The 25,645-nt window shown below is 36.4% G+C and overlaps 1 protein-coding gene across 1 annotated transcript in view; it reads right to left on the bottom strand.

Annotated features, from left to right (window-relative positions):
• The window catches only part of gabra2a (gamma-aminobutyric acid type A receptor subunit alpha2a), a 34,678-nt gene extending 9,648 nt beyond the window's left edge, over nt 1–25,030 (bottom strand). Inside the window, exons 1-8 of the mRNA XM_087279074.1 lie at nt 24,732–25,030; nt 24,260–24,343; nt 20,880–20,995; nt 18,254–18,321; nt 5,809–6,029; nt 3,518–3,600; nt 3,302–3,445; nt 3,072–3,224 (exon numbers count right to left, since the gene is read on the bottom strand). Coding sequence (XP_087135200.1) covers nt 3,072–3,224; nt 3,302–3,445; nt 3,518–3,600; nt 5,809–6,029; nt 18,254–18,321; nt 20,880–20,995; nt 24,260–24,330 — 856 coding nt within the window. The 5' untranslated portion in view covers nt 24,331–24,343; nt 24,732–25,030. The remainder of the gene's footprint in view (nt 1–3,071; nt 3,225–3,301; nt 3,446–3,517; nt 3,601–5,808; nt 6,030–18,253; nt 18,322–20,879; nt 20,996–24,259; nt 24,344–24,731) is intronic.
• Between the last annotated feature and the right edge of the window lie 615 nt (nt 25,031–25,645).

Here is a 25,645-nt window from a genome sequence, read left to right as displayed (position 1 = left end):
ACAAATACAAGAAAAAAAATCAACAAATAACAAATACAAAGCAACGAAACAAAAACAAAACAAAAACAACAACAATATAGTCATGTACTGGTATGTGCTTGAGTGTGTGCATGTGAGTGTGTGTATGCATGTAAAGGTAACTTGGTGGACAGGTCAGAGTACATACATAAGGGACAATAACAGTCAATAAATGAAGCAAGTGTCACAGATATAGATAAAACATATAGAAAGTAACCAGTCAGGGGTAGGGAGTAACAACAATGCTTATTATTGTATGATAGTAAAAATGAGAGTAAAAAAAAGAAAGAAAGGACAACAGTAATAAATGACAACAATAATAATAAATAAAGTGCTACACCAACTACTACTACAGAAAGTTACTTATATTACAACTACTACTGCTTCTACTACAGCCACAGCCACGACTACTACTACTACAATGTCTACTAATACTGATACTACTACCACTACTGATACTACTATAGCGTTTGCTACAACTAATACAACAACGTCTACTGCTACTACTACTACTACTACCACCACCACAATCACTTCTACTACATCTACATCAACAACATCTACTACTGATATTACTACACCAACAACAGGTATTCACACATGTGTGTGTGTGTGTGTGGGTGTGTGTGTGTGTGTGTAGGGTGTTTTTTTACTCATAGTCTTATAGTCAATCTGTAGTTTTACACCATGGTTCAGCTAAAAATCAGTCAATCAAAAAAAAAAAAACAGCTTTTTCATTTTCTATAGATTTTACCTTTAAGAAAGATAATTAAAGGTTTAGCATTAATTGTGGAGAAAACAAGATAATTTTAAGCTTTTGCCAGCTAATTTCATCTTTTAGAATTATTTTTGGCTGGGATCAAAATCAGTGATGTAGCGCGAATCTGCTAGTAAAGTGATGACGCGTCGGTTTTGCATTATTATACTAGTTTTATTATTCTTTGAGAAGACGCTGCTTCTCAATTATTTATGAGAGCACTTGCTTTCCGAAAACAGACCTGCCAAGCTGTGAGATCGTGTCCATGCACGGCATGCAGTATTTAGTTGTTCATGAAGGGTCCGCATGTGTTTGTTTCCATGATGATCCACAAGGTTTGCAAGCATTTTTGTCAGGAGAGCTGTATGAGAATCGGAGAATGGTGGACTTTGTCTTTTATCAGTTGAGTTTGTTACCATTCAGACACATTGCTTATTCACATTCACACATGTTTAAAATCCTCCAGATTACTGGCAAGGCTAATGGTTGAAATAGATAGGGCAAGAGACCTGCTGTACTGCTCCACTTTGTCTGCATTCAGACCCAGGGATTCAGGACAGAAGTCCTCTTCATTTATAGTGTTTATATGAACAGGATTATCTTTATATTGATATAACAAATTGTTAAAGATTATAGAACCCACAAGCCATGTCACTCGTATCTTTTTGAATGAGAAAAAGTGTAACTGTCAATATGGTGAATAAAGCCCAGCCCACGAGTACAAGAGCCAATCATTGATCGCTATATTGTGAATAAAGCCCTCCTTCTAGTACAGAAGCCAATCATCGATCGCTATAAACTGAAGACACTCTGGGGAGGGGCTTGGACCAGACAAGAGTTTTTGTGTGATTTAGATGTTTAAAGATGAAAGTAGACACACTTATTGTATAATTGTATTGATTAATCCCAATATGATATTTAATGGTAAGGTTGGCAAGCAATTTTAAAGAATTTGATGTTTCCATTTAGACAGAATGCCCGCGCATACTGCCCGAGAGGCTTTCAAAGATGGCCACCGAGTGAAATGACTTGCCTTAAAGGGACTTTGGTATTACTGTATATGAAATTAAGGATAACCTATCGTATATGAAGCAGGGCATTAAATTACTTACTGTTTATTTCTTTGGATTTTAACTTTGTAAACAATAAAATCATGAGTCTCTGACAGTTGTTTGCTTCGCTCCCTCTTTCTCCCCTGCTCTGCTGGCCAAACCCGCTCCTCCCTCTGCTCTCAGCGCTCCACGCCTATAATAAAGCATTTTTAAAATAATTCTGAGGTAGACTTGAACTGAAAGACGGGGTTTCATGACCCTTTAAGATCAAAGTAGGCGCATTTTCAGCAGTATTGCTGAAAAATTAGTTGTTTCACTTCAGTTTTCAGCAGTGTTGCTTTTAAAGGTATTATATTATATAATCTTCAGTCACTTTTTAAAACGTTACTAAATGTCTTACTCAGTTAATTTTTCATTAAAGTAATGTATTGCTATTTCTGCTTTTTTATTATCGCAGGTGGCCCTAAGATTATATAAATATTTTATTTTTAAAATTAACTTTTCCCAACATTAATTTTCAGGCGAAGGAGACTTGTCAAGGCACTTCGTTCCACTGTGGCAACCCCTGATGAATAAAGGGACTAAGCCCAAGAAAAAGTAATGAAAAAAGACTTCTGTTTGTTTGAAAGCAACGGCAACTAATGTTTTTTGTCCTTATTTTCCCTGACAAAAATAACACTGCAGTAAAATGGGCCAAACTGCACCAGTCTGCAAATTTCAGGAGTGCTTACAGCATTTCCATAATGCCTTTAGTGACTTGAGCACTAAAACAACAAAGAGTGAAAAAATGACAATTTCAGCATTTCGTTCTAAGTGAAATCCCCTTGCAAGTGTGTCTTTAATATAAATGTTTTTTTCTGATGCTAAGGCTTCCTCCCACTGAATGAAGAAAAACACACATATTTATATAAATAATGAAAATTTTCTGACCTACAAAACACAAACATAGAAGGAAACCAATTTTTCGATTTGTTTGTCTGTGTACGCATTCATTTTAAATTCATCCCTCGAGTTCACAAAGAAACTGAAATTGCAAGACAGAAAATATAAAATTACATGCGCAACAACGGTTCTGCCACCGACTGCATCAATAATTGGATCAGAACAACAAAATCAGCGTGCTTTACAATAAAAGGATGTTTTATAGCCAGCGCATAAATGCATGGCATAATAAACGGAATTAAAAATCTTTTCCACATTATGTTATGATTACAGTCCAACACACTCGAAACATGCTCACCCACCAAAAACTGTGCGTGCCGGAACTGACTCTCTGTTGAGCCAAAAAGAGACTTGAGATAAGATGACGGTCATAATGCAGGGTAGGTACGTCTGGATCACAAAGTATCCGATCTTCCGCTTCAGATGGAAATGGGCAGTCATTACTGTATATTCACCTACACAGCAGGAGAGAAACATGAGATGGGCGAATGAAATTGAAGAAAACATATGGATGTTAGTTTTAGCATCTTACCAGTGCTGGACTTAATGGTTTCTTTGCCAACAGTTTGTCCCATCAGGTCGTATTGGTTCAGTCTAGATCCATCCGGAGCCACTTCCACTGACAGGGTGGCATTACGTGTCCAAACGTACGTCACCTCTGTCAGGGTGTACGCATCTACAAATGCAATATATTAAAAAAAGACCCAAAAAACATCATGAAAATAAATCATTTATCTTTTTTACTTACAGCTACCAAATTTAAGTGGACATGAATGGAAATCCATTGGAAAGTCCTCAAGATGCATTGGGCATTCAGCTTGAACAGTCAACCTGAACAAATTCAAACAAACCTACAGATTACATTTCATAACACATATTAAAAATAATGCATTGTATAAAACAGAAATCCCACCAGAGCAATTTACTCTTGAAATACACCTTTTTACAATCTGAATGCACAGAACTGACTAAAAATCCCAGTGAGAATATTTAAAATGTTTCAAACTATTTATGTGTTAAAATAAATACTGTTTTGAACTTACTTTTCATAAAGGAATCCTAAAAAATAAAATATTAAGTTTTGCACTGTACTGATGTTATTATTAATATTTAGCATGTTTCTTGAGCAGCAAATCATTATATTAGAAATATTTTCATAGGATCATGTGACACTGAAGATTGAGGGCCCTATCATACACCCAGCAACACGTGTTTTGTACAATTTGTTGCTATTTTCATACCAGCACAATTTTCATAGCAAATCCATTTGCGCCACTTTGTGGAATCATGGGTGTGCCAGTCTAAAATGGAGGTGTGTTAAGGCATATTGTTTACGCATTGCTATTTTTAAAAACTAAAATAGGCCGTGCCATTGACCATCCAAAAGCAGGTCTAAAGTTCAGCGCAAAGCCTTTATGCCTCTATGCATTTTTTCATTTCATTCATGACAATTTGCATTTGTATAACGTTATTATTATTAGCAGTATTATTTATATGTAAATTTATATTCCTTTTAATAAAAACAAGTTTATATTTGTCCACCTGTCGGGTATGGAGATTTATGCGTCACTATATGGGGCATAAGAATAGGACGTGTGTTTGGATATAACAAAGTTTTTGGACCACACTTAGTTATTATTGTTCATTTATTCGTTTGCTGGAAATTATAACTGAATTTAGAAATAGTTTTAAAATAAATAATAAAAATAAACTTAAATAAATACTTAAAATAAACTTTGCGCACTAACAAACGAAATTAAATATGTTGGCTAATGGATGTCTTATGTGGAGTGAGTTTCCTCTGTTTCCTTTTCCAGTAAAGTAAAGAAGTATAAAGTAAAAGTAAAGTAAAGAGAAACTAAAGAAGCCGATTGGAGGAGGTTCGTTCTTTCTCCTCACGCAGATTGTTTAAATGTTTTCTCAAAAGTCTGTCATGTAAATAACAATGCGCCCTGGCGCGACACAACTGAATCTTAAAGGGAATAGGAGATGAGACTCTGATTGCACTTTATGCTCAAAACACACCCATAACTCATTTAGAGAAAAAGCACAACCCTGTTAGACCATGCCCAAGGCGCAGAGCATATTTTTCCATCTATAAAATAGCAAAAGTAGATTTAGACAAGCCCTTAATAGAGCCCTAATAATGTTTTGAAACAATTGGTTTTACATTTTGTTTTGACTTCACATGGTTAAACGACATTTTAACATAATAAAATTATTATACAATTATTAATATATCTTTTTATTATATATCTTTATATATATTTTAATTTTTTATTGTATTTCTATCTATATATATTTTTATTATTATATATCTTTTTTAGTAAAGTTTATTAATGAACTAATTTCAAGAGGACCACATGCTTATGATTGATCATGGCTGGTCCCGAATTAGCTAGCATATGATTCATCAAACAGACGATTCCTAAGTCCCCATAAATAACCAAAATTCTCCCTGTGTTTGCATGGGTTACCCCTGGGTCCCCCGGTTCCCTCCCACCATCCAAAAACATGCAACTTAAGTTAATTGACTAACCCAAATCAGCACCATAGACATGCTTCTAGTAAGTAGTTATCTCTTCATAGCAGTCCCAAATCGGTCATTAGCTACAAACAGCAGGGGAGTTCTCGAGACCTACCTGAGCTCAAACTCCCCTCTCGCCCTGCAAATGGGAGGGAACCCTGGGCTTGAGGATCTTATGAGTTCTCTCCTGGGACAGCATGTCAAACAAGCTTTATAACCATTAATTAGCTAAGTGTGAACACTTGAAATATGTTTCAAATTCTGATTTCTAAATTTTTACTTTTGAAATAATAATAATAGAAGTGTGTTAAACTAAAGTTTGAAGCTTATAATTTCTTAGTATTAATTGTAAACTAATTTTCACACAGTTAATTTTTAGAAATATCAATTGCATTCATATAAAAGTGGAATTTTGCACACTAAAAATTGCACTGTCATCAAAATCAGAGATTACAAAGCAGAATAAAACAGTCACACCTGAATTGATAGTTTTGTTAGTAATCTGTGCGCACCTCATGGTGTAGAGTAAGGTGCCGTTCTCCATGATGCGCAGGAGTTTGTTTGGCATGGTCATGTTGTGAGCCACAGATTTCTTGCCGTTATGAAAGAAAGTGTCTGGAGTCCAGATTTTACTGGCCATCAGGTTGTTGAGACGCAGGATGTTCATTGGCCCGTGAAACTTGAGCCGCTCGTCTGTCCATCGCTGTCGGAAAAACACATCCACTGTGTATTCCTGAGGACAGAGAGTGACATACCAGCGGCTTTTAGAGATTAGAGAGCAATAGTGCAGGGCATTCGTCAGCACCTGACGCACAAAATATGTCCTTATTCAATGCCGGATCACAAAGCCCAAATCTGCAAGTAAAAACGCTGCTGTTTTATTGTAGAATGCGTTATCAGAATAAAAATATATGTAAAAATCTGAATGGCTAAATTTGTATGAATTCATTTTGGTATCAATTATTATAATATAATATAATAAATTTTTGTATTATTTAAAATGTACTTTTGTGAATCCAGGATTGTTTTTAATTGATCAAAACCTTGAATATACAGATATATGACACAAACACTAGATATTGCAATACCAGATATTTAATTAATAGGTACAATAAAAAAATCAATATGTAAGGGCTGAAAAAAATGGAATATTAGAAATTACCAATTGTTTATCATTATCCTCTAATAAATACTTTAAATTTAAATATTCTTTTTGACAAGACATTGATAACACACTTTATCAGTACTTTATAAAAAAGACAAATTGACATTTTACTCAAAAGACAGTTATTAATGGCAAAAACAACAACATTTTTGGAAAAAAGGTATGACAGCTTTAATTGGAAATGTACTCACATTTGTATCTAAAAATGTATCATTTAGGTGTATCATATCCGTGTATCATATAAATGTATCTCTATGTATCTATGTATCTAATGTATCTCTACACTCTCTAAATGGTACAATGTTGTACCAAAGAAGGTACAAACCCTTGTCACTGGGGCAGTACCTTTTTATGGACCAGAACTGTACCTTAAGACAAAGAAACTATTTTGTACCATTGCAGTTTGTACCTTTAAGAACACAATTTGTACCATGGGAAACCAAAATGTACCATTGTTTTGCAGATCAAGGGTACAAATCTGATCCATAATGGTACCACCACAGTGACAACACACTTTGTACCTTAACAGTGTCAACAATGCTTACCACAAATTTATTTAAAACTCCCTAAATGTTTAGTTTATATCTATAGTTTTATGTTTCACCAGTTGTTTTGTATTTTTGTATTATAGAACTTAATAATTCATGTTTATGAGTTTCTTTAAACATATACTTTTAAATGATGATTCGTGTTTTAATGTGGAAATTTATTCATAAATTAGTAAAATAAGTAGGGGTTTAACACTGACATCCTGGCTAAATTTGTCCACTGGCCTCTGTCCATCATGGGCTCCTAATCATTGCCATATCATAATTGGCTTCTCCTCTCCACCAATTAGCTGGTGTGCTGTCTGGCGCAATATGGCTGCCATCGCATCCTCCAGGTGGATGCTGCACACTGTTGGTGGATGAAGAGATTACCCCCAATGTGTAAAGTGCTTTGAGTGTCCAGAAAAGTGCTATATAAATGTAAGACATTATTGTTATAAGTCAATGTTACATTTTTAATACCGTAAATCTTGAGCTTTTAGGTACTAATATGTACCATCAGTGTACTGAAATGACATATTAGGTGCAAAAGTACCTTTTGAATGTAGATAGACTTGCAATAAAAGAGAGAGGGGGAGAGCGAGAGAGAGAGAGAGAGAGAGAGAGAGAGAGAGAGAGAGAGACAGAGAGAGAGAGAGAGAGAGGACAGGAGAGATCACCACTTACTCTGTTGTTTACTGTTACCCTGTGCATTTTCACTTCGTTTGTGGTGTTTATAAGAGTGTTTTCTCCTTTTAATCCCTTTTCAAACGTATGTGTATTTTTGGGCTCATACAAATCAACTATAATGATGAGTAGCTCTGTTAACTGCCTCAAGTCTTTTCGCCCCCTCTCACACTTCAACTCACCTGGGCAGTTTATAATAGGACTAGGGCTAAACAATTTAGCACTTTAGCATCAATGCTGCAATGTTCACTTTCACAGTATTTACACCACACGATTGTATTATAGTTCATGAGGCACCACAATTCAGAACACGTGATTTTTGGAGTCATCATAAACTCCAACCAAATTTTAACAAACGGATGTGTTTTTAAGTCCTGTGACCATGTAAGAAATTCATGTGAGTTTAAACCATATGGTCTTTACATTGGATTATTTAATTTTTGTGACTCAATCTCATGGCAGTTCCTAACTTTTAGATTAAGTTGCTAATTCGTATGAATTCGTAATATTCTAATTAGTACAATTTAGTATGATTTGCTCATCGCCCAATGACCGTTGGGGTTAGGGGTGGGGTTGGGTGCCACGCCTCCTTTTTAAAATCGTACATTTTCATACGACTGAACTCATAAAAATCATTCACTAAACTAACAAAACGTAAAATACTTATGTTTCCACGTGAGATCAGGCTGTCAATACTGTTAGATTCCCCAGGAAAACATAAAGAGCTGATTGTCTTATCTATAATTCAAGTGAAACTGTATTCATATTGCAATATAATATCATAACATTCATATCACAGAAAAAGCTACGCAATATCAGTTTTCTTTTACACTATCGCCTTACCTGGCACAAACACTTCACAACAAGAGGAACTTCTGAACCTCATCTACTGACTATAATACACCATTGTTAAGCTGCATGTGAGTCATTTAAATAATCCTATAGTAGGCTAGCAGTAGCAAATTCTCTCTGGTTAATTGCTAATCTGACCAGTCACAGATCACATTTACACGCCATATTCTTCCTTGAAGGTATTTATAAAAAATATTTAATTACCATTGGTCAAAATATGTGTTTTAAGAAATATACACTCTAAGAAATACATCTATAAAATTAAGAATATACAGACAGGCCTTGTTTGTATCATAATTTACACAAGCAACTGTAAATTAAAATGTAAATTAAATTAACTTAATTAAACTGTAGAGCTATAACTTCAGCATCAAAAGTTATTAGAGCAGATATCAAGATCACATAATGCACATGATGCACTCTGAAGGATAGAATAAACAGGAAACTCATGAATCACAAGCTACAAGCAAATTTTGTTAAAATATGCAGTCATATCTTTATTAATGTGACTGTATATACATTTTTGTGCAGATTTATAACATCAATAATGCCAGTGGGTTTGTTTCATAAGATGTCAGGTACAGTTTACAATAACAAACAATTAACAATATGTTAATTACAGCATTTATTCGTCTTTGTTAACATTTGTTAATGAAAACAAAGTAGTTTGTGTTAAGTCATTCATTCATTCATTTTCTTGTCGGCTTAGTCCCTTTATTAATCCGGGGTCGCCACAGTGTAATGAACCGCCAACTTATCCAGCAAGTTTTTACGCAGCGGATGCCCTTTTAGCCGCAACCCATCTCTGGGAAACATCCACACACACATTCACACACACACTCATACACTATGGACAATTTAGCCTACCCAATTCACCTGCAGCATGTCTTTGGACTGTGGGGGAAACCGGAGCACCCGGAGGAAACCCACGCGAAGGCAGGGAGAACATGCAAACTCCACACAGAAACGCCAACTGAGCCGAGGTTCGAACCAGCAACCCAGCAACCTTCTTGCTGTGGGGCGACAGCACCACCTACTGCACCACTGCCTCGCCTTGTGTTAACTCACAATAACTAATGTTAACAAGCAGTAATACATTAGTAAATGTAGAACTATGATTCTTAAATGCATGTATATTAATTATTATTAAGTTACCTTAATGTAAAATGTGGCCAAGATATGTTTATATGCAAAAATTTCTTAATGTACACTATTGTTTGTTGTTGTTTTATTCAGAAAAGAAGAAACAATTTGATCAAAAGTGACAGCAAAGACATTTATAATGTTTATACATACTGTTTTACATAAATGCAATCTTTTTGAGTTTTCTATTCATCAACAAATCAAGGTTTTCACTAAAAAAATTAAGCTACCAAATAATTATCACCTATTTTCAACAAACAATCGTCACATTACAATGAGATCTGAAGAATCATGACTGAATTAATGATGCTGACAACTCAACTTTGATATCACAGAAATAAATTACATTTAAAAAAATATGCCCATAGAATTCATTCATTTTCTTTTCAGCTTAGTCTCTTTATTAATCTGGGGCCGCCACAGCGGAATGAATAGCCAACTTCCCCATAGAATTATTATTTTAATAACAATTATTTTGAGTAAAGATTTATTAAGACAGGTTGTTAAACCGTCTGAAACAACTGATTCGAATGTTATCACTCGACTGAATGGGCATTATCAGTGGTTATCAGCTAAAGGCTGTTATCATCCATTTTGTTACGATCACCAGCGATCCAGCTGATTGCTGGTAAACACACAGTATTGCATAGAACTACATATTCGCCATTAAATGAACTATAGATGCAGTCATGCACCACTGACACACGTGGCCTAGATTCTCATGATTGCAGACAGACACAGCTGAAGCTACTCATAAATTTATTATTATGACTTTTTATATCGCAAACACACACACACACACTTCAGTGCTGAGTCTTGTGATGCTGTTTGTGAACATTTTGACGCAATTCCCTAGCTTTGTCTTGCTGGTTTTGACCCTCGCTTTGTTTAGTTTGTTTTATTGTTTATCCCTGTCTGCTGCCTGCCTTTTGACCACTCGCATGTTATTTTGACTACGAATGTGAATTTGCCTGTATACATCTGTTTGCCCCTGTATTTACCGTTGCTTGCCTGACCATTCTCAATAAACCTGCCTTTGGATCCTCATTTAAATTCATTCATTTCTTTGTCTGCTTAGTCCCTTTGATAATCCGGGGTTGCCACAGCAGAATTAACCACCAACTTATCCAGCATGTTTTTCCGCAGCGGATGCCCTTCCAGCCAACTTATCCCATCTCTGGGAAACATCCACACACACTCAAACACTACGGACAATATAGCCTACCCAATTCACCTGTACCGCGTGCCTTTGGACTGTGGGGGAAACCGGAGCACCCGGAGGAAACCCACGCGAAGGCAGGGAGAACATGCAAACTCCACACAGAAACACTACCTGAGCTGAGGTTTAAACCAGCGACTGAACGACCTTCTTGCTGTGAGGCGACAGCACTACCTACTGTGCCAATGCGTCGCCCTTATTTAAATCATTTATTAAATTTCCCATTAGTTGTGTTTTTATTGACATCTACCCCTACCCCAACCCTAAACCCAACCGAAACAGCATTTTGTTTCTCTAATAATTTAACAGACAGTTTCAGTTATGGTATTTTAATGCTATAATGACCAAGGACATTTTCACATGTGGCTTGTGAGTATGACTGATTTCTGATCTCATCCCAAGCTTTTGTGTAATGACCAGAATAAATTAAATAATTAGACACGTATTGTAATGCAATGTATGTAAATCGAAATGCATAATGTTCAGCGACCAATTAGAATGAAGCATTCAGAAGGCTCATACAAATAAACTGTAATGACATTTCTTAGTATTGCTGTTTTGAGATTTTTATCAAATTCAGCCTCACAATTTCATTTGTTCCCTTTAACATTTTTTGCTGGTATTTATTTCCAGGTTTGATAAAAATATCAGATTTCCAATGCAGGAAATCATGTTAAATATTTCAAAACCATCGTAAGAGATATTGAAAAAGTAAGACTTTACTCTCTTCCTCAGCAAACGCCAGAATCTGTTCAGTTCTCTCAATCTGTTAATTATCTGTGTATAATGTGTTTCCCCTTCCTCTCTGTAGTACTAGAAAGTGGCGAAGTGTCAGAAACGGTTCACATCATGGCATTATATGTAATCCCTCGGGCACAGCCACACACCGACCCCCGGGGTGAAGACGGGCATCCGGTTTCCATGGCAGCACAGAGACAGAAAAACACAATGTTTTCTACGTAAGAGATAATACTTATTCACTCCCACTCTCACACAGCAAAGATAATATTATGTGACAATACATGCTGTCACTGCGGCGCCAGGACTCATCTGTAATGCTTCATTTCCCTCCCATTCTTCCATTTATCCTCTATCAGCTTTCACAAATATCATAATCAGGTTTGAGTCTTTGCTCCGGTGCTACTATAAAACCCGAAACCTTCATCTCATGCAAACTTTCAGGAAAGCTCATCTGGTCATTTGAAAGTCTCGCAACATTACCCTCCATTATGCAGGAGTCGCCAAGAAGACCCCGAGCAAACAGACAATAGTTGTCACTTTACATTCTGTCATATCATAACCACACAGCCTGGGGGCAAAGGCACAGTATGACTGATAAAAATAACCTGCTTTTGTGTCCTGCATAGTGTATGTCTATTTTAAGGTATTATAATGTTTAAATGAAGATGGCATTGTGAGACACTAAAGACTGATCATTAAAAATATACATATACAGTTGAAGTCAGAATTATTGGTCCCCCTGAATCAACCCTGAATTATATTAAAAAAATGTTTTGATAATTCTGGTTGAAGCAACCCAGGTTTTACAACATCTCAAATGTGTCTTGGTGTTTCGTGACACTTTAAATAAGTCCTATGGTGTGACACAGCAAAAGTTAAGAAAAATAAGTCTTAGTAATGGGCGAAGCAGTGGCGCAGTAGGTAGTGCTATCGCCTCACAGCAAGAAGGTTGCTGGGTCGCTGGTTCGAGCCTCGACTCAGCTGGCGTTTCTGTGTGGAGTTTGCATGCGTGTGGGTTTCCTCCGGGTGCTCCGGTTTCCTCGACAGTCCAAAGACATGCGGTACAGGTAAATTGGGTAGGCTAAATTGTTCGTAGTGTGTGTGTGTGGATATTTCCCAGAGATGGGTTGCAGCTGGAAGGGCATCCGCTGTGTAAAAACTTAAGTTGGTGGTTCATTCTACGGTGGCGACCCTGGATAAATAAAGGGACTGAGCCGAAGGAAAATTAATGAATGAATAAATCTAGTCTGTGAGACCAAGACTTTGTTTTCAAAACATTTGTACATCAATTTTTTTACTGTTTTGTTGTTTTGTACAGTACAAATATAAGTAAATGTGAAATATGAAACTTAACCTTTAAATTTTATACTATTGAAGTGCTTTACAACCCTCATTGCATAGAGTGATATGCGATGTCATTATTTTAATGAATAATCATTTTATGTGTACATAAATGCCACATTTGTCTGCTCCAGATTAATAGATGCATTCGCCATCTTTGAACAGTCAACATCTTATCACATTAAAAAAATCTACAGGTCTAAGTTTTTTAAGCTGTTACAACACTCCAGGGCCTCTGGCAATACACACAACCATAAAGATTTTACCAACAGGGAAACGTTTTGGTTTGTGTTTTATATATAATGAACGGATAATATGGGAAGTTAAATACAAGAGCACAAATTTCAGAAGAAATGTGTTTAATGTGACCTCCCTTGACACCAAGCACAGCTCAAACTCTTTTGGCGACTTTAGATTTATCAAATCTTTATTTTTGCTGTCCTGGTGCTCATACTGCCTCTCTAAGATTCAGGTGTGGACAGTGGAGGTTATTTCTTGACTCAGAAAGGTCTGCGTCTCATAACTATTTATTTCTCCAAATAGGGTTTCACAGCATTAGCAGCTTTTGGAAACATTATCAGGCTGAATAATAAAACCATTAGCAAAGAGGTGCCTTCCAGAAGGAAAGGCATAATGGATTGAAACCTTTCTGTACTTTTCAGCATTCACCACCCTATCAATTCATACAACAATGCCAACAGCACTGGCAGAAATGCAGCCCAAAACCAGAACAGAGACTCATAGGCACTAGCCGCTATTAATTTTGGTCCCTAAGAAAGAATATTTGAGTTTGACAGTAGCTGGTCTAGCATTTATAGTGGCTGCAGCTAACCAAATCTCACTGCACCCTATAGAATGGTGTTTCTCAACCACGTTCTTGGAGGACCACCTGCTCTGCACATTTTCCATGTCTCTTTAACCAAACACACCTGATTCAGATCATCAGCTCATTAGCAGAGACTGAAAGACCTGTAATAAGTGTGACGGACAAAGGAGACATCTAAAACATGCAGTGTTGGTGGTCCTCCAAGAATGTGGTTGAGCAAAACTGCTGTAGATGATGTGGGGTGTATGAGGTGACGGAGGTCTAACTCTCTCTTTCACGTCTCTTAAACCATTACATCAAATACATTACAACTCTGATCTGTACTTTCTTTTTGTATTCTAATCAAGAAAATGGCAAATAATTGTATATGGTCATTGTACCATCACTAAACCTTAGAGAGGGGTCTGGATGCAGACCAGGTGCAGTGCAATCTAAGCTGCATCTAATGCTTTTTAATGGGCTCCCCTAACCACACCCCTAACCCTACCCATCACAGTTTATGTCACTCGTTACATTTGAGTGCATTGTGTCTGACATTACATCGCTGAGTGATGCAATCTCAGCTTGCATCATATAGGCTGCATCCAGATACTATTGAAACCTTTGCACAGTGCTGTAACTCAATATTAATATTTTAACTCTAATTTTTCATCTTCGATGACTGTATTAGTTTTCCAAAAATCATCTGCTAAAGTCTATTGCAGATATAGATGTTCCTGCATGCCTATGGTTGGCTGTTTTATGGTCTAATGGTTGCAGACACAAAGTTCCTATATGGGGAGACGGTTTACACATTGCGAGCCATAGAAAGAGTCACTAATGAGTCATCTATGTATATATGTCGATAAATTAAGTGACAATGAAAGAAATGTGGAGGTGTACGAAATTTCAAGCAATGTACTCGGTTAAATCATGATTTCCCTAGGGCACCCAAATAAAGTGGAAATACCAAGTGTGATGATCGTCCTGACATAATATGATCTTTGCAAACAGAGATTTCCCTACTTCAGGATAGTGAGAGCTTTCAGAGAGCTTTAGAAAACACCAACGGGCAGCAAAAGACAATAAATAAATAATGAATGAATGAGTGAAAAATCCCTTTTCTTCCATCCAAACACTTTCCCCCCTCTCTATTCTAAATATTTGAGAGCAGACTGTGTGAAGTGGGGAAAAAGAGGAGTACTGAGAAAAGCTTTTAGCCAGCAGCAGATACCAAATGCTATGAATAGACAACAGATGGAAAACAAGGACTGAGAGACATAGCATGGACAGAGAAAAAGTGAGCGAGATGAGCAACCTGGAAATATGACATTTTTTAGTAAATGTTACTTGATTTGCACTATACAACGTGAAGTGGTACCTTGTCTGGATGGATTTGTTTAAAACCTAATGTGTTGAAAAACATAATTTTCTGTCTTGTCACATTCAGTTATGAATTACATGAATCACATAAATGATTCATTCTTTATTGTCAATTTAGTAGTAAAATCTGTCAGTCATGTCCAGTACTATGCATTAATGCGTATTAACATTGGCAGGGGCAGACTTAACCAATAAGCGAGGTAAGCAGCCGGCCTAGGCTTAGGGCCCCGTAGAATTAGGGCCCCCCGACCAATGACAAGAAGAATATTAATCCTATAGCTCTTTTTTACATTTTCTATCATATGTTGAAAAATCTGTCTATAACTGTTAAGATTTTAACATTACAGATAAATTACCGGTTTGTAAACATTCAGGATGCATGCGCAGCGAGTTGCAGAAAAACCGAGAGCGCTAGCATTTACAGCAAGGGAATGACATGCGGTACAGAGTTTGTTGTTGTATTAGAGATGTTATATTGATTAGAAGTTGTATATATTATTTACATGATGCTTTCAGCGTAATATAACAGCTTGTAACCCAAGTTATTTGGCAAAATTAACGTTAAAGTGAGCAGCGTTTATCTGACAGGTCCATTTGCGATAGCACCACCCAATGTATATTGGATAAGACAAAATGGCCAAGCATCCAGCCTGAAATACATAATCTCATACAAACTCCAAGTGATTTTACAATAGAGAAGTTAAAGGCCAACAAGTCTGTGGATGTCAATAATTTTGCTCTGTGTGGTCATGTGCAAGAAACAATGTTCCATGATTACAAGAATTAAATCTTTGTAGTGCTAAAAACCGAGGTTCTGCCTATTCAAAGATCTGGAAAGAAGACGGAAGTGTACACGGCCTGGGTAATCATCAACAAGCAAAACAACTGCATTTTGACAGTGAACTGCACCTGTACGGCAGGGTATGAGAACTTAAATTTTTTCATTTCATTCTTAGCATTCAGTGTCCGCAGTTTATTTAAACATATGTAACTGTTTTCGCTGAATTCATTGCTGCAATCAAATCGAGTAATGTGTATGATTCAGCATAGCGTGAACTTACTTGATATAAAATGAGAACTGCAGAGTCCAGCATTTTAATTAGGTCCTCACTCCTTTCAGTTCTTATAATGGCTGTTAGCCAAAGATGTCTGCGGTTAGCATTAAAAGCAGTGTGGTGTACGGTAAAATTTAAGTTTTTTATTTTTTCGAATGTGCAACATGACATGTTTGCTACTGCAACCGGTCTTTTTTTGAAAACCGGTATGCGCAGTTGAACCTGTGACGTCATGTGTGATGTAGGTTGGTAATTCCCCTGTTACTTCTTTTCTAAACCGGGGGCCCCTATGAATAATAGAACATTCTTTCCATATTGGAAATGCTTGAGGGGTGAGCACTTCAATCAGATTACTGCAAGCCAATGTTGCCAATTTAGTGACATTTTAGAACCCCCAGCGCAAAATTTTCAAAAAGCGACTAGCGAATGTTTTTAGGTGTTACTGGAGAATTTGAGAGACTCGTATGTCCGTGCCATTCATAACGTTTCTCTTTGTGACGAGCTGCAGGTGATACCATCAGTCACTCCTCTGCCTCAAAGCACTCATGAGCGGCACAGTGCCACGAAGCCATCTCTCACACCTGCAGTATTGAGAGCAGATTATTCCTCTCCTCTGCATACCAACAAATGTTTTAGCACCGCGAACGTGAGGTTTTTCCCTAATATAGTCAAACTAATCTGCTTCTCCGCTGTTTTAAATGTAATAATTTAAATGGAACATTTATTATTTTTTTGCTTTTGTTCACAATCACAAAGGTTTTAGTGACACCAGTCTGCCAGTAATCAGAATAGAGGCAGGTAGAGTGTGAATTTGGAGAACATTTAGAACAACGGACCTCAACTTTCTCCGCAATTCTGCTGTCTGGCTGAAACACCTGTCAGATAATAAGCGCTGTGAGCTTGTTAAGAGAGGGCCCGTTAAAACAACATTTCCCAGTGAAAAGGCCACTTATTCACAAGCACTAACTACCCAATTCATATGGACCAAAGATTACTTTGATAGATTGTGAATTAAATTTGTGTAAATGTTTTTTTAAACTATTATTACTATTAAATCTAATCACAAAAATGGCTAATTAACTTTACATCAGAGTGCCCAAACTTGGTCCTGGAGGGCTGGAGTCTTAGTCTTGCAAAATTTAGTTCCATCCCCAATCAGACACACCTAGCTAATGAAGCTCTTAAGCTGCAGTCACACCAGAGTTTGAGATTGCGAAATTCTGTCTTACGGCTCTGCGAAAAGGGGCGGGATTAAACAAGATGATTAGACATTTAAAAACCAAGTGATTGCTCCATGTTTTAAATTTCTGTCCCGAGAGGTCATGTTTTGTACACCTTTTATGAACTTGTCTTTCTTTATTTGTGAATTTATTGCTAGATTTATTGCTAGGTTCCTTTCAATATTAAAATATACTTATATATATATATATATATATATATATATACTTTTAAACATGCAGTTTATTTTTCAAAAATGCTAGGGCCCCATACCTGGAATTGCTTTGGGCCCCAAATCACTTAATCCATCCCTGACCATTGGTCATTTTACATTACATTCAAATATACTCGCATACTTTTACTGTTAAAAGCTGAAGCATCATGCTTGAATCTGTGTTTGTACCTGTGAACAGTAAAGCTCCATTTCTCCATTCAGGCTAAACTGAACTTTTATAACTTTCTATCATCCTAACAGCAAACAGGTCAGCATCAATATTAAATAACAATTTGCCCATTTCTGATCAATAAAGGAGGGGGTACACCAATGCAATCTCAAATCATTTCATAAATCTTTCATTTAGAGGCTAAATCAAATGAATTCGATATCATTCATATTTTCAGTTCATACCCCCATTAACCGTCTTGTTTAGAGGTGGGATTAATGGCAGGTTTATTTAACTGTCATACATTTCTCAGTAATTCCATTTCATACAGAAATTAGCCAATAATTTGCTAATATGTAAAGAAGCTACACGTTCCAACGCAGTTGTGCTGAGTCTACAGCCTTCATATACACAAAAATGAGAGGAGGAATATCTTACCATGTCTGTATCGGACACTGGTCCAAAACTGGTCACATATATATCAGTCTTCACCTCTGTCACTCGATCTGTTTTACACAGGAAGGTACACATTAAATCTAGTCACCTTTGTATCACAATGGGCTATAATTTCAGCCAATGATTAACTTCCGGTGAAAGCTTTATGTGATCAATTTCATAAGGTTCCTTTTTTAGCATTGATGTTGTAATGTCATTAAAATATTTAAGAATTATTATAATTCATTACATTTATATAGCGCTTTTCTGGACACTCAAAGTGCTTTACACAGAATCTCCTCATCCACCTCCAGTGTGCAGCATACGCCTGAATAACGCGTCGGCAGCCATATTGCCCCAGACCGCACACCACACACCAGCTGATTGGTGGAGAGGAGAAAGAGTGTTGAAGCCAATTATGATATGGGAATGGTTAGGAGGACATTGGGCAAATTTGGAATTTTTAACAACCACAGATTGTCGGGCCACGGTTTATTGTCTCGACCAATAGACAGCGCTCACTGAGCAGTATAGAGTCCCCTTCACTATACTGGGGCATTAGGACTCACACAAACCACAGGTTGGGCCCTGCTGGTCTCACTAACACCAGTTCCGGCAGCAACCTAGCTTTCCCATGTGGTCTCAAAAATACAAACAGTTAAATACATTTAGGCATTCATTTAGTTGTTCGAGCGTACAACGAGATGAAAGATTTTGTAACCGCTAGTGCTGTGAGTACCAGCATACTAGTGCAGAAACTCCATTGAATATACTAGGGTAAAATAAACTGTCATATTTTAAAGACATGACAGAGAAAAATAGAATTTAATGCAGTGCATCTTGTCCGATCTGAGACCCACTTTATATCATATATCTATCAGGAAGTGAAGATCACTGATTTTTAAAGAAATTAAACCACTTAAACATGGCAGTTATATAATCTAAAGACAGTTCACCGGAAGCGCTGAGGCTGGCTGGCTGAAATAAAGTTGGTGAGCAGATACCCCATTTACAATAGAGATCTGATCACAGCTGATTTATATAGATCAACAGGAAAATAGCCGAATCAATTAAGGAAAATCAGTCATGGAGAAAATCCTGATTCTGCTTGAAAAAGCTATTCTAAATCACATTAGTGTAATTAATTAACTCAAATCAGAAATTCAGCATTGGTTCAGAATAATAACTTGACGCTGTGTGATAAAGTGAGCATAAGTTCTATTACATGAGAAAAGTCCATTTAATCATGTCGAATGTGAAAGAAAATGACCACTCAGTCACAATTCATTATTGAAAAATTTGTTAAATTAAAAGCACAAAAATATAATTGAATAAGCACAGAATTATAATGTTAAATGCTAAAAGTTAAAACAACATTTGAGAAGACATCGTTGAAAACAGTGGACTGTTTACTTTTGTTATTCAATCACATCTGTTAAGTAAATAAATCACATTACAGCACTTATTGAGGAATTATTCAGCAAAAGTGTTTCCATCAACCCCACTTATGCACAATATTGAAAGATCAATGAAACCATAAAAAAGCTTTACCAGTGAAAAACAACTTCATTTTCAGCCTGCTGCTCATGTAAAACTATTAGATGAATTCATAAGCCTTGGAATATTATGATTCTAAATGGCAGTTTTACAATGATCTTTCAGTGATTGCTTTAAAAAAGAACTATTTCCTTAGTGTGAAGAATAATAATATAAACAACAATATTATTAAATTTTATAACAATATTTAATAATATAAACAACATTTTTCCATTTAAAAGAATCGTCAATGAATATTAACGGATATTTATGGAGCCACTCGATACAGAACCCTTTATATTTAGGAGTCTGCTGTGGCAGATGAATCATGTGGATTCCTTTTATGATGGTGTTTTTTGAAGCTTGATAAATCAGTGTCCACTTTTTTTTTTTATAAAAAAACAAAACTCAGGTACAGTATCATACCCAAAATCTCACAGATGAAGGAACATAATTTGTAGCTTCACATGACATGGAGGTGAATAACAGATTACAATTTTTTTTCATTACTGAGGGAACTATTAATTTAACTGCGCATTAATGGAACCATGGCAACAATTCTTCCTGGCTGGAGCTCGACCGCGTGTCCAGACTACAGTGCATCTGTATTTGTGTGCTAGTCTTTGCAAATCTCGAGAGGAAAGGTGCACGAGAAATCTATTTGCCTCATGGTGGGCGTCACTTGATCCATGATGTCTTTTATGTTGCCAGGCTTAGAGCGTACAAACAATGGCAAGGGCCACATAAATATATATTAACACTGACAACCTACAGAAACAGGGTTTGTTGATTGCGGGTTTTGTTTTCCTCTCCTTCAGCTCATGTTTGCAGGTCATCAACTCGTTATAATTAGTCTACCAGTGGTAAAATCAAGTCAGAATGACAATGCACATAAACACTGAGTCACTTTAATGTTTCTTACTGTGTTACACATCGTGTCTCATTTTATTGGATTCAGCTACTAAATTTAGTCCTGTTGTGTCAAATCAATTGGACTGCATGTGTAACACGCATGAGTAGTGAAAAAGAAACAACAAAATGACCATATTTTCTCTTCAGTTGCACTGTAAAAACAACTTTTAGGTGTTCCTACCTCCAAGACCAGGTCTCAGCCTGTTGTCGTAGCCATCCAAAAGCCGGTCCAAGATCCGTGTGAAGAGGGTAATGTTATTTTTAAAGGCATCTGAGCCGGATACTTCTGCCTCAGAACTACACAAGACACATTCAGTGTTACACACATCTGAGATATGAATATACAATCACCGGCCACTTAATTAGGTACACGTGTCCAACTGCTCGTTAACGCAAATGAATAATCAGCTAATCACATGGCAACAACTCAATACATTTTGGCATGTAGATATGGTGAAGGTGAACTGCAGCAGTTCAAATCGAGCTTCAGAATGGGGAAGAAAGGTGATTTAAGTGACTTTGAACATGGCATGGTTGTTGGTGCCTGCACAGCTGGTCTGAGTATTTCAGAAACTGCTGATCTACTGGGATTTTCACGCACAACCATCTCTAGGGTTTACAGAGAATGGTCTGAAAAAGAGAGAATATCCAGTGAGCGGCAGTTCTGTGGGTTGCAAATGCCTTGTTGCTCATCAAAATTAGACAATAGAAGACTGGAAAATCGTTGCCTGGTCTGATGAGTCTCTATTACTGCAGTGACATTCGGATGGTAGTCAAAATTTGACGTCAACAACTTGAAAGCATCCTGCCTTGTATTAACATTTCAGGTTGGTGGTGGTGGTGTAATGGTGTGAGGGGCATTTTCTTGGCACACTTAGGCCCATTAGTACCAACTGAGCATCGTGTCAATGCCACAGCCTACCTGAGTATGATTATTGACCATATCCAGGCCTTTATGACCACAGTGAACCTAATAAAGTAGCCGATGAGTGCATTTATACAAAGTCACACACAGAGAACACTTTGCTTCAACACACTTTGTACAGTGTATTTATGAGAGCATGGCCATCTGGCAAAAGCACAGACGTGGCAGCTGTAGCAAAACACCTGAGAGTTGATTTTGCAAAGGCCAGTCTACTAACACACTCTTATTCCCTCTAGGTTTGCATGCATATTTGCACATAACTTTATATAATTAGGTACATAGCAAACTTTTTTTACAATTATTCCTTTCATGATCATAAGCCTCTATGAAAATATTGAAGTAATTTAGTCGCAATCACTGACAAGCCTTAAAGGAATGTTCCAGATTCAGCATAAGTGAAGGTCGATCACTAGAGTGTTTTCAAAAATGTCAATTACCACATGAAGTAATTTCATCAAAATAACTTGATTCCTGATATTTAAAAAAAAGTCAGATTGTGTGCATGACACTTACAATTTAAGTAATTGTTTCCAACTTCCAGAAATATTTGACACATATTTTTGTTAAAAGACATACATGAAAACAAAAGAGATCTAAATCACCATCCTTGCACTGTGACTGCTCTGCAAGTAGCCGTCTAATTAATTGTCAGAGAATTAACATTTGTACATTGTTCCCCTAATGTCAGGCAAATACAGCAGATAGCTTTATTTAGGCGGCTATTTCTAGCTGTCGAAAATAATGAACTTATTGAAACAACAGATATAAAATTGATAATTTTCTGGTTCAAAACAATATAAATGCTAAAAATGTATGTATAAAACTAGGTTAATATGTTGACTATATCACACAAGTCTTATGTTCAACATGAATACGCACTGTGCAAATTTAATTCAGTGCAAATCAAGATTTTTGTTTAGATTTTCACAATAATTATTCTTCCCTAAATCAGCTCTTCAAATGGTGTGTTATTACATTACAATGCCAAGTGTATGGGTAATCTGCAGTTGTGCTTTTCTGTTTAACGAAGAGACGATTTGTTCAACACATTTCTAATAAAAAAAATTGTAAAATATAATAGTTTTAATAACTCATTTCTAACATTTCTTAACTGATTTATTTTATTTTTGCCATGATGACATTAAATAATATATTACTAGATATTTATCAGGACACCTCTATACAGCTTAAAGTGACATTTAAAGGCATAACTATATTAATTAGGTTAACTATAACTGTAACGATGGTTTGTTCTGTAGACTATCGAAAAAAATATATGGCTCAAAGGGGCTAATAATTTTTTACTTTAAATAGTTTTTAAAAAATAAAACAAATAAGACTATCTCCAGAAGGTCTTATTTGTTTTATTTAAAGATGTTTCTTCTTTCTCCAGAAGTAAAAATATTATCAGACATACTATGGAAATTTCCTTGCTCTGATAAACATCATTTGGGAAATATTTAAAAAGGGGGTCTAATAGTTCTGATTTCAACTGTATCTTTGTGACATTGGGTTATAAGAAAGTGTCTGGGGGCTTGTTTTGGAAGTACCTCTACTGACACATTTGCAACAAGAACATTATGGCAAAATTTGTTTTTTAAAGGTTTACTGATGGTATTTAAGATTTCAAGGAAAATGGTGCCAAAGCATTTATGTTTTAGTATAGACATTGGGGTAATGTCATTATAGGGCAAGTAGCAAGGATATTTATACATATTGATTTAAGAGTGAAATTGGAAGAAATATTTTTTGGTATACTACGTACCTCGGTGGCTTGGAATGTATTACCAAGATGTATTAAAAAGATACATATTCATAGTATTTTTAGAAAAGAATTCAAAACAAAATGGTTGTTTTTATTTCTATATTGTTCTAAAATATGTCAAATTAAATGTGCAAAAAATTGTAAACTAAATTTAAAAAAGTTCTAAACAGAATGTATTATAGTGCCTCCAAATCAGTGTGGCTTTCTGCTGCAAAACAAAAATTCTTTTCTGAAACAATTTGTTGAGCAAACAGTTTTCAAACGTAAAATCATATTTTATCAGAGACATCGGAGAAATCTGAGACGCTTTCCAAAAGATATTATTTTATATTTCACGAAAAACAAATGTCATGTATGTTTTAAATTATAAATAAACAACAAATAATGCCAGAATATTCTTTTTTTTGTAAAATTATGCATTTTTTACAATAATAAAAGTGAAATGACCATGTTATTGGTATATTGATTAACATTTGAATAACCACAGTTTCACAGAAAATTCCACGGTTAAAATGGTTGGTGTTGCTGAACCATTCCGTTAGTTGTGGTTATACAACTGTAAATAATTTTGGTTATTTGTAATAAAACCATGGTTAATTTAAAGGGTCGCTTTAAGCTACATTCATACCACAAACTATACATTTAAACTATTCCATTTTCATTACTATTTGTACAGTATTTTCTTTGGCTGTATTGTAAATGGTGACAATCTATCCAATAAAGCTTTTATGACTGACTCTCAGAGAGAAAGGGAGGGAGAGTGTGTGTAATATCCACGCGTTATTGGACCATGTTGGGCTTTACCTTATAAAGCTCAGTGAACAGGAACAAATGCGCGCTCCTGTGAGAGAAGGCTTTTTGTTTTGCTTACCATGCACGCCATAAAACCAGCAGAAACAGGTGGATTAGAAATCCGTGAGAATGACCCCGTCGCAGAATCATTGTCCTGTTTTTCCTGCCAAACAAAAAGGTAATTTCAGTCTCAAAAATAAGCTGAACACTCTGCGATAAGAATTTAATTAATAGAAAACTTAAACTGACGTTTATTTCTGCGTTTGGAGGTAAAGCGCACACGCGCATCTCCGGAGCGCGCACTAATGAGCCAGACAGCAAGTCAAAAGTTTTACAACGTAAAACTCTTGCAAATATAACAACCATAATTACAATCATTCTATATTTCAACAGAGATACAGTACCTCAAAACTGTCGAGACATAACATAAATTGTGTATGAATCAGGCGCGGTCACTTGGGCTAAGTTTGAATTTCTAAAATGTTCATCCTCAGAAAACTGCTCTTCTCAAACCAATAAACAAAAACATGACAAAATATAAGGTAAATTACCTTCGTTTTACAAAAATTGCCGATCCTCTGAGACGAATAAATCAGAAAAGTTGTGCCACAGAAGCTCTGACTTCCAGCGGTGTCTCATCCGTAGATTGACGGAAACTCCCAGTGCGCGCGCAAATGCATACAGACTGACACGGTGAGAGAGCAGATACGTGAAACACGCTTTATTTCTGTCAGTATTCACGGAAACATGATCCACAGGCGTCCCCTGATCGGCAAGACACACAATCCTTGTGTATATCAAGAGCTGCTCATCTGAGGGCTAGAGTGGTTTGTCAGAAACCCATAAAGACGTGAGCCCGGAGAGCATCAAGAAACCAAAAGACGCGAGAGGGGACACCGGGTCCTAGAGCGAGCACAGCTCACACATCTGCCCACTGGAGAGCACATGGACACTACTCATCACTCACCTTCAATCTATGTTGTGATAATAAAATAGTAATATATTCAAAATATTAAAATATCTGTCATCACTTGTTCCAAACCATGCGTAAATATGAGCAAAGCAGTATCAGGCTTTCTTTTGTCTAACCAATGGAAGCCAACAGTCACCAAAAGGCTTTCTAACTCTCTTTAAAATATTAACAAACTTCTTTATGTTTGTGCACTATATTTTACACATTCATTCATTCATTCATTTATTTAAATTTTTTGGCTTAGTCCCATTTATAATCCGGGATGGCCACAACGGAAAGAACCACCAACTTATCCAGCACGTTTTAACACAGCGGATGCACTTCCAGCTGCAACCCATCTCTGGGAAACATCCACACACACTCATTCACACTCATACACTACAGACAATTTAGCCTATTTAGAGAGCTTATGCAAACTCCACACAGAAACCCCAACTGATCCAGCCAAGGCTCGAACCAGTGACCTTCTTGCTGTGACGCGACAGCACTATC

Source organism: Danio rerio, chromosome 13, assembly GCF_052040795.2.
Source record: "Danio rerio strain M-AB ecotype USA chromosome 13, GRCz13ab, whole genome shotgun sequence".
Taxonomy (NCBI): domain Eukaryota; kingdom Metazoa; phylum Chordata; class Actinopteri; order Cypriniformes; family Danionidae; genus Danio; species Danio rerio.
This window is presented reverse-complemented; position numbering and strand designations above follow the sequence as displayed.